The following is a 15760-nucleotide window of genomic DNA, read 5'->3' on the forward strand; positions in this document are numbered from 1 at the left end:
ATATATATATATATATAAAACAACTTAAAGATTTACCAACATTTCCCCCCAGAATATTAAAAATATTTATTAAAATCCTATGTTTACCACTTTGAGCATTTAGTTAATTTATATAATTAACTTAAATGTAATTTAGATTGGGCTTTGAGGCACAAATATTAAAACAGATTCTTTAATAATTAATCAATATGTTCATTTTTTTCTTCAGAACAATGGCATTTTAATTGCCACCTTATTTCTTACTTAGGCCTTTAGATCAGAAAACTATGAGCATGTGAAGAACACTTTAAGAATGTGAAATCAAGCTATACTTCTTTAATACCATTAATAGGATTATTAGCAGGGTGCTTATCTACTTAAATTTCTAAAAATCTTATTATCTTCTACTTCCAAAAACACTAATCATGTGAAAAGGGTAAGATAGAATTCATAATACAGGATTTAGAACCGGAGGGGAGAGGGACTTGAGATACCAGCCACTCCAAGTCCTTTACTGTACAGATGAAGAAAGTGAAGCCTGGAAATGTTAACTGATTTGCCCAAGGCTGCACAGGGAGTAAGTAGCAGAAGCAGGATTTGAACCTGAGGGAGTTTATTTTAAAGTCATGCTTTATCCCTCAAAGATTATTGTTTTCCTTTTCTAAATTACTTTCCCCCCTTCTCCTGATGACAGTGCTATGCATTTTGTCTTTTCAATGGCATTTGTTTTTTTAGTCACTTTTCAGGTCTGATTCTTCGTGATCCCGTTCCAGGGTTTCTTGTCAAAGGTACTTGAATGGTTTGCCATTTCCTCTGCAGCTTATTTTACATTTATGAAGAAATGGAGGCAAACAGGGTTAAGGGACTTGCCCATTCACACCGCTAATAAGTGTCTGAGGCCAGATTTAAACTCAGATCTTTCTGACTCCAGGCTTGGCACCATGCCTACTGCACCACCTAGCTGCCCTGGCAATGGCATTATAAAGTGATTTTCTAGACACTTTATATTTACTTCTACAAAGGCAAACAATCTGCATTTCCTGACTAGGCAAGAATTTTGTTATTTTATTTCAGTATATATACCTGTTGGGTCAAGACATTTTAAGTGAAATGGACGGGGGCTTCCTCCTCGCCTTCCTTTGAACCTCCAAACTGTTCATTTTGATGGCCTTCTGATATTTCTTTTATTGAACTATTAACTTTTGAAATGATTTAGCATTTAACATGCGTATGTCCTATTTCTCTGACTAGAGTAGTAGCATGGGATAAGAGAGCTGGAAACTAGGAGGATGAGTTCTATTCATGCCTCTGACAAATATCGAATCAGTTATAGTTAACTAATAACATTACTTCAAAAAATACTAATAAGAACTAGGATTTATACAAAACCCTTTAATACGTTATCTCATTTGATCTTGCCAATGACCTTAGGAATTAGGAAGTAGGTGCTTTTATTCCGATTTTTGGATGAGAAAATTGAGGTTGAAGGGATAAGTGATTTTCACAGAATTCCACTGCTAGTAAATTTCTCTGGTAGGATTTGAACTCAAGTCCATCTATAAATATTTATTCATCTGTTACATTCTAGGCTCCATGCTAAACTCTAAGGATACAAAGAAAGATTAAAGATAAGTACCTGCTATCAAGGAATTCCTGGTCTAATTAGTGGGGGAGACGACATATAAACAACTAAGTACAAACAAACCATTTATAGGGTAAGTCAGAAAAATCAACAGAGGGAAGGTCCTAGAATTGAGATGTTGGGAAAGGTTTCCTGTGGAAGGTGAGGTTTTAGCTGGGACTTGAAGGAAGCCAGAGAAGCCTGGAGGCAGAGATAAGGAGGGAGAACACTCCAGACATGAGAAACAACTACCGAAAAAGTTAGGAAATGGAGTGACTTGCACCAAGGAACAACGGAGAGACCAGTGCCACTGAACGGAGACATGCATGAGGTGGGTTGGCAAATTTTCCCAACTCCAGGTTTAAAGCTTATTTTCAGTCCTTTGGTTTTCTAGAACTTTAAGGTAGGATTTGAACTCAAGCTGTGGTGAAGGTTGCTACTGTTTTCTAGTCGTGCCCAACTCTTTGTGACTCTGTGGATCATACTGTCCATGAGGTTTTCTTGTTAAAGATATTAGAGTGGTTTGTTATTTCCTTTTCCAATGGAGTAAGGCAAACAAAGGTTAAGTGGCTTGCCCAGGGTCACATAAGTAGTAAGTGTTTGAGACTAAATTGGAACTCAGGTCTTTCTGACACCAGGTCAAGTGTCCTATCCACTGAGGCATCTAGTTGCCCCAAGTATAGTAAAGGCACCAAGTTGCATTAGTCAAGGTAATTTCTTCATTGGGAAGTCCCCATAACCAATGAAATCACAGGTAGATCCCTATCCCTATCCCTCCCTGACTTGAATGTGATTTGTCTAATACCCCTTTACTATTATATTCCTCACAGGACCTGAAGTGACTAGGCTATTGCAGGAAGATGCTCAAGAAGCATTTGTTCATAGAATTTTGGGATGATAAGACCTTTTGAGATGCTCAAATTGAAGTCATTACTGTTTAAATGAGGCTGGCAGGGTAAAATGACCCTCCCTGGATCACATGGGCAGTGGCAAAGCTATAATTCAGCTTCCCTGGTTGGCTGAGGCCAAATCCAATGCTCATTGCTTCATGTCAGAGTGTAGCAGTTAATACCCTCGGGACCATCTACAATACGAATAAAATGATTCAAATCATTTTTTATTTAAATCCTGCCTGTGACCTTTTCGAGTTATGTGACCACGGGCAAGTCACTCAGCCTTGGGGGAGCCTCAATTTTCTTATCTGTGAAGTGGGGTAATACCTGTGGTGCCTCGGAGTTATTTGAAGGTCAAATGAGATACTACAGGTAAGGCACCTTGTAAACTTTTGTTTAGTTGCTCAGTAACATCTGACTCTTCATCACTACAGTTTTCTTGGCAAAGATTCTGGAGTGATTTGCCATTTCCTTCTCCAACCTTGTAAAATACAGTGTGTTATATACATTTCAGCTACGATTTAATAAAATAACCCAAATATCAGCTGTCCTGAGCTGACAGAATTCCAGAAGGAACCACAGAATTTAACCATTGGACACACCTATCAGAAATGAGAACTCCAAAAGCTATACCTAACAGCTGGCACCCAGCCTTGGCTTCTCCTGGCAAGGCAAACAAATAAGATAATGCTCTACCATTAGGTTTTTTCATTTCCATAAAATAATGGAGAATGCTCCAATTGAGGACATGTTTGACAAAAACATGGGAACAAGCAGACCTATTCAAAGGCAACTTCCATTATTAGACTACATCTGAATGGTCTCATGAGTTCCTGGAATGGAAATGTCAAGAATATAATATTCTATTTAATATTATTTTAAAAAAGCATTTGGCTAGGGCAGCTGGGTGGCTGGCAATGGGAGATCCTGGTTTCAACTCTGGCTTCAGACACTTCCTAGCTGTGTGAACCTGGGCAAGTCATTTAACCCCAGTTGCCTAGCCCACACCGCTCTTTGGCCTTGAAACCAATATGCAGTATTGATTCTAAGATGGAAGGTAAGGATTAAAAAAAAAAAAAGAAACCCACAGGTAGGAATTTGAGGTTTGTTAAAAGTAGATGCTAATTGGGATTAATTAATTGGGATACTAATACATTGCTGGTGGAGTTGTGAATTGATCCATTCTGGATGGCAATTTGGAACTATGCCCAAAGGGCTTTAAAGGACCATCTGCCCTTTGATCAAGCCATACCACTACTGGCTTTATGCCCCAAAGAGATAATGGGAAAAAATGTGCACAAAAATATTTATAGCTGTACTCTTTGTGGTAGCAAAATATTGGAAGATGAGGGAATGCCCTTTGATTGGAGAATGGCTAAACAAGTTGTGGTATCTGTTGGTGATGGAATACTATTGTGCTCAAAGGAATAATAAACTGGAGGAATTCCATGTAAACTGGAACGACCTCTAGGAATTGGTACAGAGTGAAAGGAACAGAACAAGGAGAACATTGTACATAGAGATGGATACACTGTGGTACAATTGAACACAAATGGACTTCTCTACTAGTAGCAATGCAATGATCCAGGACAATTCTGAGGGACTTATGAGAAAGAACACTATCTACATCCAGAGAAAGAACTGTGGGAGTAGAAACACAGAAGAAAGCCATTTAAAAAAAAAAATTTTTTTTTAAACCCTTGTACTTCGGTGTATTGTCTCATAGGTGGAAGATTGGTAAGGTGGGCAATGGGGGTCAAGTGACTTGCCCAGGGTCACACAGCTGGGAAGTGGCTGAGGCTGCATTTTCTTAATCACATGGTTTGATGGGGATATGATTGGGGATGTAGACTTTAAATGATCACTCTATTGCAAATATTAACAATATGGAAATAGGTCTTGATCAATGTTACATGCAAAACCCAGTGGAATTGCTTGTTGGCTATGGGAGGGGGATGGGAAGAGAGGAGGGAAAGAACATGAATCATGTAACCATGGGAAAATATTCTAAATCAATTAAATAAACTTAAACTAAAAAAAAAAGTAGATACTAATATCTATGAGACCCAAAGAACCAGGAGAACATTGTATATAGAAATGGATACACTGTGGTACAATACACTGGTTTCCTCTTGGTGGTGAAGTTCTCCAAATGCTCCTATTTTCAGATGAAATCATAATTGCATTAAATCTTGGAAAACTAAAATGCCTCTTAAATGAAATGCAGTGTTGTGAAGGAGGTGGGTTGGAAATGGAAAAAGATACATGGTTGACTTGAAAAATGAGATATATGGTTGGTTTGAAAAAGATAGATGGCTGATTATGGCATTCAGTTGCATGGGCAATCCATCAGCATGTATATTTTCAACAATCTCAGTAGATGAATAAGCTGGATCTGGAGTTGGGGAGGAAATAAAAATGGATAGCATTTGGGAAAAAACATGTTTTCAATAATCTGAAAATCGTTTTCTCCAAAAACCCATTTTTGTCACCAAATCCTCCCTGTAATGCTCTATGACTAAAAAGTTATGGAGAATTATGATTGTAGAATTAAAATGATACCCACAAAGGATAATGGAGAGCCACATGATTGATAAGGATAAAAAGACTGTAGCATGTTACCAAAGATGGTTTCTGTGCCAGGAGTGGTAGAGCATACATCAGCATCGCTTTATTTGCAGCCATTGCAGATAGGCTGATCACAGACAATGAAAGACTGTCAAACAGACAACCCAAATGGTACACGGGCCCTCCATATCAAGAGTACCTTGAAGGCACTGGGATGTATGGGAAAACATGGACAGGAAAGGCGTAGGATAAGCATCGGGAGGGTTATAGCCTGTCTTTGGAGGGAATACTCTGAACAGATTAAATTGCGGATCTTTCAGAGTACATTTGAAATGTTTTCGGGGTCATTTAGGTAATATTTTTTCATTATTGGTTTGAACCTAACAAAGAGGTTTAAAAAAACCTCTGTAGAACGTGCGCATTCTTTCCACGGCTGAGCGCAAGTAAGCTACATCCTTCAAAACTGCAGCTTAAATCTTCCCTGAGTCCACGGAGGCTGTCAGCAAACATATTCTCTTAGGCATGGAGGGAATTCGTTTCCTCTCTTTCAGTTCCTCCACAGGAACAGAGGAGGACGTGGTAGCCCTCCTCTGGGGCTCTGAAGAACCAATGCTAAGGGGAGAGAATGGCCAGCTTCTCCCTATGCCAAACAGTCTGTGGCTCGTGTCCCCAGAGGAGCGACTTCCCATCCTGGGCTCTATCTCCAGGCTCCCCCACCAAATGACCTGGGATTCCAGGGTCTATTCCTTATGCTCAATGGGCTTTAACATGAGGGATAGGAGAGGAACTTCCTGACCCTGAACACTGTCGTCTTCTCTCTGCAATATAAGGATATGAACTCACACTTTGTAAGTCCGGAGGTTGTTTCATTGTCAAAACTATTTCTCAGATGTCCAAATGAAAACATTAAGATGTTTTAGAAAAGTTTTAATTTGAACAATTTATGATTAAAAATACATTATATAAATAATTCCTTCTTTCATAGACTTGATTAAGACTCATTCCTACCTTTACAAAAGACATTACTGTAAGAACAGGATCAAAGACATTACAAAATATAGCTATAGTCCCACCTATTTAGAAATACAATATTATACATTGCACTTTTGGTGCAAAGTGCAATAGAATGTTGTTCGGTTATGCCAATATAATTTAATTTTCTATAGAGTAAGTTGTAACTAAGAATAGTTACTCTGTGGAATATCACAGGTACAGAGTATTTCGTTGAAATAATGAATTTTTCCCAGAAGGTAATGTACCTGAGTTCAATATTTTTCATTAATTTCATAGTATTAAGGCTGTACTTATACAAATATATATGTATATATACACACATACAAACACACACACACACACAGTAAAGTAAGAGTCTGCTCTGCATGAAGCAGCCAGTCGTTAAACGTATTTACAATGTTTCCGGGGTAGTACCTGTTCTCCAGATAAGTATGTTAACATTTTTTCTGATAAGTTCTTTTCCTAGTATAACTCGAATCTTTATTAAGCACCAATGTTTGGCTCCTACATTAGTGGACATCTTCTGTAGACACTTCAAGCTTTCGTTGTGGGACAAAAAGAGGTCCTAGAGAAGCTTTGTTAGCACCATCCAAATCATCACAAGTGGAAGCCAGAAGCTTGCTTGGTCCTCCAGGTGTCCGGAAGAAGTTTTCAGTCATTAATTGTGATCCTTTGGGTGTCACTGGGACAGGCTGATCGAAAGGAATGGAAAAGAAAGCCAATTAGGACTAAATGTCAATTTTCTGTGGGCTTAAAAAAATCATCCTAGCCCAACGTTTAAGATGCCGCAAATACAGCATGTCTGGGAACCTGCTATGCCCATCAGGATGAGTTTTTAAAATTTGGTTTTCACTGAGGCAGGATGATAAGCCATCCCTAGGCAAGAGCATATTATACAGTGGAGCCCCGGGCTTGGGAGGGTCTGACAGTGGACCCTGCTCCCCTCTCTATGCTTGAGGTGTGGCCAGGAAAAGCCGCTCATTCCCACTGTCAGGAGGCTGGTATTTTCAAGGAACCGTGGAACAATCTTGTACGAACGATGTCCCCCAGATTTAGTTTTCTAGCCTATGTGTTGTAGTGAGGAATTTAGCATCGATTAAAATGAGACATTCGATAGAGATCTCTGAGGGTGCACAGAGAAGATGTGCTTCCTGCTCACAAGTGGCTGTCCTCACGCACAAAGGGGAGAACGAGACCCTCGGGGGTATCTGGGGAAGCTCCCTCATGGTTCCAGCGTGTGGCGGATGTGAGGTTATCGGCACCCCCATGAACCACACATCCCAGAGGGGAATCGGATCACTTAGATTCCAGGACGAAAGCCTCCCAGAGAGGATGAAAAAGAACTCTGATAAGAGGCTGGTGAAGGAAGGGGCTCCCACGTGAAAATGGCCCTCGCACCTGGCGAGCACAGAGACGGGGATTTCTCTATCATTCCAATTAAACCGAATCTCACTTCTGGGCAAACAAGCCTACCTGCGGTACCGTAGTCAGAGTGACCGCTTGTCCGTTCAGCTGACTCTGCCCGGCCACGGGGGAATCGTGCTTTCCTTGGGTGGCGGCGCTGTCGGACGTCGTGCCGACGGGCTCTATCCTTGGAGAAGCTGGCACGGAGCCGGGCCCCCCACCTGTGGACACCTGCACCCCCGGAGAGATCAGCCCCAGGTGCTGAAGGGTAAAGTTGACAATGGCCGAGCTTGGGTTTTGGACGGGGATAGAGTGGCTTGAAGAGGGGAGGGAGGGACTGCTGACGACAGGCACGGTGCCCACAGAAGTGGGGGAAACCATCAGCTTCAAAGGCGTCACATGGAAAGTGGGGAAATTCACAGCGGTGAGGTCAGATGTTGTCACAGGAATAACGCCTGGAAGGAATGGAGAAAAGACAAATGGTTGAAAGGGAAGGCAGAGTCCCAAGTGGTTAATACGGCTTGAATACACTTGAGATCCAGCCAGGTATGCGCAGGTCTCAAAAAGCAAACGCACCTGTAATCGGTGAGTTGTAGATCCTATTATTTGGAGAACAAGCACCTGCATTTTCCTTATGAGATAAAATGGACTCTGTACCAAGCGATGGGCACTGTGTGAGAGGAATGAGGTATCCTGATGGAAACAAGGTCTGGAAAAAAAAGAAGTGGCTTTACTACATAAATACAAAGAAGAATCACGTCCCCTTCTTTTTTAATTGATGAAATTATCTGTTAATCAGGGATGGGCTTCTAGGACGACAATTATTTTGGAATTTTTCCTTAAGTCTTCTGAGAAAACAACCCATCTTACTCCTTGGAGGTCCCAAAGTGGTTCTTAGAAATGCTTTCTTTAGTTTCAGAAATAGATGGTGGTATCTTCCCAAGACACGACAGCTAGATGGCATAGTGCAGAGAGAGTTCAAATCCAGCCTCGGACACTTACTTGCTATGTGACCCAGGACAAGTCACTTAACCCTATTTGATCCAGTTTCCTCATCTGTAAAATGAGCTGGAGAAGGAAATGGCAAACCACCCCAGTTATCTTTCCCAAGAAAACCCTTAAAGGGGTCATGAAGTAGGACATGATAGAAAACAACGAAACGTCATCATCTCCCACTGAATACAAATGTGAATTGTCTGAAGAACCAGTAAAGTTCATATCCACAAAGTGCTCAAGTCATGATTTGGCCTATCAGACTTGAGAGGTTTATCAGTTTCTAAAGGACCCAATCAGATTTAAATGAAGGTGCTAGATGGATTTGCCAAGTCATCTATTTCACAGATTCTTGAGATTTGTCCCAAGAATGGACAATGTATAAATAGGCAATGATTATAATAATGTTCTTAATCTCACAATTTACTGAAGTTAAAAGGGTCCAGTGGAAGTTGGAAAAGAAAAAAAACAGATCTTTTTTTTTTTTAAATGGTGTCCCTATGAAATATCATAAATTAGGACAAAGGTTTCCAAACTCCCCCAAATTTAGCAAGTTCTTTCTGAAAATGTTAAGTCCGGATCTTCCTGAAAATGGGTAAATCATACTTGAAAAGCCCATTTCAACCCAAACATGACCCCAAATTAAAGGCATTTCTTGTAAATAAATGACTCTTCTTTTATATGCCCTTTTTTCTTTTTTAAGATAATCCTAGAAAAGAGAAGAGAGTAACACCAGAGGAATTGGAGTGTGAAGATCTGAGAATCTGAGTTCTGGCTCTCCCATTCCCCATTCGAGCTGCATGAAGTTGGCCAAATTAGTAGCGTCTTTGGGCCTGTTTCTTCATTGATAAAATGAGACAGTTGCCCTACATCTCCAATATCCACCAGACCTTCCCCAGCTTTGAAGGTCCACTCTAGCCAGGATGGAAAAGTCCCACTGCCAAAAGGTTTGGCAATGAATGGCTGATATTTTCCAGCCAGGGCAGGTTACAAAGACTTCCTGCTAAAGCATGGAGGGGTTGCAATCTGCATGAGTGGAGGCAGTACTTGTGCTGTAGCAACCACATTAAATACCAGAATCTCAGAGCTGGGAGGGTCCTTGGAGGTCATCTCATCCGACCTATCCCTACGAAGCAATCCCTCGGCATGTTTCTTAGTAAGTGGCCATCTGACTATCGCTCACAAACTGCCAGTGAAGGCAAACCCATCACTGCTAAAGAATGGGGGGAAGGTGGTGCAGTGAAGAGTGCTGGACATGGAGTCAGGAAGACCTGAGTTTAACTCTTGCCTGACACTTACTAGCGGTGTGGCCCTGGACAAGTCACGTGATCTGTTTCCCTCAGTTTCCTCAACTATAAAACGTGGATAATAATATTGCCTTTCTCCTAGGATTATTAAGGATCAAATGAGATAACATTTGTAAAGTGCTTGGCACATGTTTATTTCCTCCTCCTCTTTCTCCTTTAAAGGCTCTAATCTTAAAACTTCATAAAGCTGCAGGTAATTTATAAATGTTGGAGGAAAACAGTAAAACTTCCAAAGATGATGAGAAAGAAGTGATAAAATCCTTCAGCTCTTTAGCCAGAGGTTAAGGTCCTCTGACCTCATCCTACAAGTGACCATTGTCAAGTATGCTCCAGAAACTAGAAAAAGCATGTCTCTGAGGCCCAAGGAACCTTTTCTGCTTCTCTTGGTCAAAATTTCAGGGGGGTGGGGGGGGGGGAAATCCATATTTGGAATGGTCATTGCAAGGTGTGTAATCAGCAGAAAGGAGAACAACTTGCTGGCTAGAGCCATACTAACAACAAATACCCTGCAGCTTATGTATCTTGGATACACTATTTTCCATGAAATATTCATGTATCTTCATAAAATTTCTGGAAATGTAACCATAGTAGAAGAATACTACTCATCTTCTGTGGAAACTCAGTAGCAAGATTAAGCAACTTTCCCAAGGTCAAATAATAAATTGCCAGCAGATCAAATGTTGTCTGTCTTTTTTTTTTTAACCCTTACCTTCTGTCTCAGAATCACTACTGTGTATTGGTTCCAAGGCAGAAAAGTGGTAAGGCTAGGCAAATGGGGGTTAAGTGACTTGCCCAGGGTCACACAGTTGGGAAGTGTCTGAGGTCAGATTTGCATCCATGACCTCCCATATCAATCCAGAGCCACATAGCTGGCTTCCCAGGTATTTTTTGGATTATACCATCTTCCACATAGAATTTAATCTCTCTATGTATAAAAAAAAGGAAGCTAACATGCCAAGATACTTAAAAAAAAAAACAAACAATCATATCCCGACTCCTAAAGTTACCAAAATCAACTTCAAATTTCCTATTTACATGTTTCTTTGCAAATGTAATTTTGAAATAAATGGATGGTGAAAAAATATTTTTTAAATAGAAGGAAAGATTTCATGATATCTTTCCCAGTCACTAAATACTTAAGTGACTCGAGGCTGTGACTCATAAAGCAGCCTTTATATAGATTGTAGTAAGCACACATTCATTTGGTGCTACTTTAACCCATAAATTCCTTTGACCTCTTACAACAGGTGCTTGTGTCCTGTGTTGCCAGGAACACAGTTAACTTAAAAGCTGGGACGGGGACTGCTTGAAAGCATGTAATCCCTGCCGCTAAAGGTTAGAGATGCCCGTGCAGAGATCCTCGGCAAGAGATTAACTGTCCGAGGTACCTGGAGCTCAGTTTAGGATGTAAGGAAGCCCTGGAGTCAGGCAGGACTCCTCTGTTAACCACCCGAGGGAGCTCCCCTGTCTGGACAACGAAGGACTTCACTTACTGCGGAGACATTTTCAAGTCCTTTTAGATCTTCTTTAAGTTTTTTTTTGGAATTGTTGTCCTCCAGCATGCTCTGTCTCTTCAAACATCTTTCGGCAGTTGGCTCTCTTTCTTCGTTCCTCGGCGTTGGTCCTTCGGGGGTGGGCAATGCTTTCCCGGGCTTAGTGGTGCCATCGGCTTTGACTGCATCACCAGGGACTTTTTCCGTGCTCATTTTAGTAGTTAAGAGATGTGAATTAGTATTATCGGCAGAACCTTTCATTCCAGTTACATTAGTACAGGGAACAGTGTGCACAGTGGAATTTAGGTTTTGAGGTGTCACAGTTTGGGCCTGGGAGGGATGCAGATAGATTGCATAGGAGGTACCCGAATGGGCATGAGGTACAATGACAGGCACTGCAGAAGATAAGGGGCTGTGGATCAGAGGTAGGACACCTAGTGGCTGAATGAGAGATGGAGTCTGAGAAGAGGACATGGTTCGATTAGGCTCAGGATTTGCTATGAGGTCAAGAGACTGACAGTGCACTGTAGGTCTTGTCAATTGCATTTTCACCTTCTTTTTTAGTTCACTAAAAAACAAAATAAAAATCCACACATTGAAAAACAATAACCACCACGAAATAATCTGTCATTCAAATTTATAGGTTAAAAAAAAAAGGAGCTTCTGTTAAGTCCAAATATTATTTGAAAGTGGCTGAGCATTTAAAAAGATCTTACTAGTTCCCAAGCCTAGTCAATATTCTTAGATAAAATATGAAATCCATGTAAATCAGAGGAAATTAATTCAGGACAATATGAAAGGGCAATACTCCGACCTACCTTGATTGCTCTTCTAATTGCATTTTGCAAATAGCTGCAAGTTGAGCCATCTTACTTGGGAAGGGCACTGACTTCAGAGAACTCTCAGCTGGTAAAATAGAACAATGTAAATTAAAGCCAGAGAAGACAATCTTCCAGATGAAACCACAATGAAGGAAAATGTGTGAAAACATTCCGCAAAATTCTATTCCTATCACTTGGTTCATGCATGATTTAGATGTCAAGAACATTTGAGTGGATAAAGGTTATTGTAATTCTCTAATTCGCTGAATTAATGGAACAGATACTAAAGCAATTCAATAAGAATGTTTTGTGGCAGGAAGTCCCGAATCATTGTTAGTGGTATGTCCCAGTCTTCTTTTTCAAATACTTACCTTTATTGGTTTTGATGGGGCTACTGGGAGCAGAACTTATCTTTCTCCGGTCATTTTCTATACTCTTTACTAGTTTTATTAGAGATGGATGCCTCGTAAAGTTTGGTTTCCCAGTAGTAGAGAAGAGATTTTTAGCACACTGATCTTTAGAGGACTGAGGTGGCTCCAAATCAGATGAGTCAAAGGAAGTTATAGGGCTCAGAACTGAAACACAAGAGATCAGTGTATTCAAATGTATACAGTGGATTAAATAAATACATATGCCTTGAAATGAAATCTATTCCTCTGAGCATATTTTAAGTAATAATTAGCACAGACTCGCATCTCAAATACAGAAAATAAAAAAAATACAGGCTAAAAATGATTGAATTCGGACACTTCTTGTAGATCTCGGTTATAAAGGTCACCACGCTGCAAAATAATACTGATGATCCCTTCTGTTTGGAGAGTTTTTTATTCTTTTCTCGAAGTGCTTTCACAATGACATTTCATTCTCAGGGTAGAAGGTGAGATTGTATTTCTAATTACATTTTTTTCCCTGTTAATTGCCTAGCAAAGCACTTACTTGAAGTGGACGTGTAATAGCAGACACCTCAATGGGAGGCAGTTGTTGAAAGACTCAATGTTTTCCAACCATGAATAGATGTGAGGGGTAAGAGGGAGTGAGGACTAAAGGATAGGGCCAAGTTTACAAGCCTGGGCGACTGGAATGATGGGGTTCCCCTTGACAGAAATGGGAGTTTGGAAGAAGGATGGGTTTTGGGGGTAATGCAAGAAGCTCCTTTTTGGATACGATGAGTTGAAGATGCCTGTGAGTCTTCCCGTGTGAAATGTTCAATAGCATTTGGTGATGTATGAATAGAGCTCGGGAGAGACTAGCACGATCTTGTGGTCATCTACTTAGATATTTGGATTCATAGCAAGTGAAGAAAACCCCAAAGAGAAAATGTACAAAGGGTCTGGGCAAAGTCACACCCACGGTTGGGAGGTCTGACATAGTTGACAGATGAGCCATTACATCAGACTGACAAGAATTGGTCAGACAGGTAACAGAACCAAAAGCGCAGTGTGGCTAACACTCAGAGAAGACTGAGGGTACAAGAAGAGCGGAGGGTCAATATCATAGGCGAGAGAGGTCAAGAAAGACAAAGAATAATATTGCTAACTCGGGAGAAAGCAATTTAATCATAAGGTCAGTAAACAGAATGAGAAGGGTTAAGAAGTAAGTAAGAGAAGCAGAAATAGAGGCAACAAGTGAATAAAAGCTTTTTTTTAAAGGAGTGTGACAGTGAGAACAAGAGTGGATAAAGGATGTCAGCTTGAGGGAATACTAAGATCTAGAGAGGATTTTTTTTTAAACCCTTAACTTCCATCTTAGAATCAATCCTGTGAATTGGTTCTAAGGCAGAAGAGCAGTAAGGGCTAAGCAATGCGGGTTAAGTGACTTGCCCAGGGTCACAGAGCTAGGAAGTATCTGAGGCTAGATTTGAACCCAGGACATTTCATCCCTAGGCCTGACTCTCAATCCACTGAGCCACCCAGCTGCCCCTTAGAGAGGATTTTTTAAGGACAGGGAAGGTATGAGCATGCTTACTGGCAACAAGGAAATAATCGATAGCTAGGGAGAGATTTAAGATGAGAGAGAGAATTGTTTTGAGGAGCAATCTGCTAAAGAAGGTGGGGAGGGAAAGGATCAAAGTTTGTAAAGGAGAACTGGCCTTGGAAAGGAAAGAGCCATCTCTTTATGAGACTAAGAGTCAAATAGGAAAAATTGGGGACTGTTATCAAGGGATTTTGAGATGGAGAGAAGGGGAAAGAAGGGAGCTCACTGGCAAATGGCCTCTATTTTCTCAGTAAGGTATGAAACATGGAACTCAGCTGAGAAAGGAGTGAGAGGGAGAAATACTTCAGAATATAAACTTGAGGTCTGCTTGCACAATCTTTTTGGGTGGGGGAAGAGGGGTTGAAGAACTCTATGTTCATGTTAAATCAAAATAATGAAGCCATAAAAAGGAAAAAAAATACACACCTGAGGAATTTGGACAGATTTCTGGCCCTGTCCACTTGAAAGCTGGTTTTCGGCCTCTTTCTTCCGTAACATGAACTTTCTTGATAAGCTCCAGACTACTCAAAACATTCGCTATATCATATAGCCTCCTAATTTTAGCTGGAACCAAGTAAATAGGGTAGAAGATTCATTTGGTCAATTTTTCAAAACATTTCCCACATAAAAATAATCACTTTCAGTACTTCTGATTTAAGATAACCAAACCGTCAAACGAGTGGAAGTGAGATTACTTTTCTAAATTATTCCAGTGACAATATTTACTTGTTTGTTTTCTTAAACCACCTCAAAAGGTATGTGATCTCAGCGGTATAGATTTTCCCTCCAGTAAGGAGAAAGAACACCGAGTGTGGAGGTAGAGAACACAGACTCAAATTGTTTGAGAAACTGGACAAGCCATTGACCTTTTTGTGAACCTTAATTTCCAGGAACCATTAAAATGAAAGGGCTGGGGTAGATGGCCTCAGGTCCCTTTCATATCATCGTCTATATTTCTGTGATGCAGATGGCAACACTTACATGCTCGTCTCACCACCAAATTCATCACCTGGTCATTAATTTTCTGGGGAATGAGAAAATAATAGTCTGACTTTAAGAATATGTTGAACAGAAGAAGGATTTGTTGAGCCTTGTGGTACTGAACAGAAGAGCATCTTGACTCAAGAAACTGGCATAATGAGGTCAAGATCAAGAATTATTATATAGGTTTCGAGGGGCAGCGTGGCATACTTATAGAGCAAAGCCCTGGAGTCAGGAAGACCTAGGTTCAAATCTAGACTAGACATTTCTTAGCTGTGTGACCCTGGGCAAGCCACCTGACTCCGATTGCCTAGCTTTTGCCCTTATGTCTTAGAATCATTATTAAGACAAAAAGGGTTTAAAAATTATTTAATTTAAAAAGAACTATCAGATTTCAATGCCTTAATTCTTGAGGGGTTTTTCAACATCCTGGAGAATTTTATAGGGGAAGGAAAGAGGGATAAAAGTGGCAACCATTTCTTACTTTCCTTAGTAGTCACAACTCGCACTTAAAAGAGCTTTAAGGTCTGCAAAAGGTGTGGGAATTCATAAGACACATAATCTCATTTTACAAGATAAAGAAACCGAGGTTCAGAAAGCTCAGATGACTCGGGGATGGACAGCTAGCAAGAGTCAGCTGGGATTTGAAATTCTGTTTGCTGATGTCAGCTTTCTCTCTCTCTCTCTCTCTCTCTCTCTCTCTCTCTCTCTC

The 15760-nt window shown here is 40.5% G+C and overlaps 2 protein-coding genes across 2 annotated transcripts in view; both read right to left on the reverse strand.

The window, feature by feature from the left end:
* The window catches only part of GALNT18 (polypeptide N-acetylgalactosaminyltransferase 18), a 527538-nt gene that overhangs the window by 434712 nt on the left and 77066 nt on the right, over nucleotides 1-15760 (reverse strand). The gene's annotated exons all lie outside the window — the stretch shown is intronic.
* The window catches only part of LOC123251730 (transcription factor E2F8-like), a 19915-nt gene continuing 10739 nt past the window's right edge, over nucleotides 6585-15760 (reverse strand). Inside the window, exons 2-9 of the mRNA XM_044681029.1 lie at nucleotides 15049-15091; nucleotides 14494-14631; nucleotides 12465-12668; nucleotides 12091-12178; nucleotides 11273-11840; nucleotides 8056-8188; nucleotides 7549-7934; nucleotides 6585-6767 (exon numbers count right to left, since the gene is read on the reverse strand). Coding sequence (XP_044536964.1) covers nucleotides 6585-6767; nucleotides 7549-7934; nucleotides 8056-8188; nucleotides 11273-11840; nucleotides 12091-12178; nucleotides 12465-12668; nucleotides 14494-14631; nucleotides 15049-15091 — 1743 coding nt within the window. The remainder of the gene's footprint in view (nucleotides 6768-7548; nucleotides 7935-8055; nucleotides 8189-11272; nucleotides 11841-12090; nucleotides 12179-12464; nucleotides 12669-14493; nucleotides 14632-15048; nucleotides 15092-15760) is intronic.

The sequence above is a fragment of the Gracilinanus agilis genome, chromosome 6, assembly GCF_016433145.1.
Source record: "Gracilinanus agilis isolate LMUSP501 chromosome 6, AgileGrace, whole genome shotgun sequence".
Lineage (NCBI taxonomy): Eukaryota > Metazoa > Chordata > Mammalia > Didelphimorphia > Didelphidae > Gracilinanus > Gracilinanus agilis.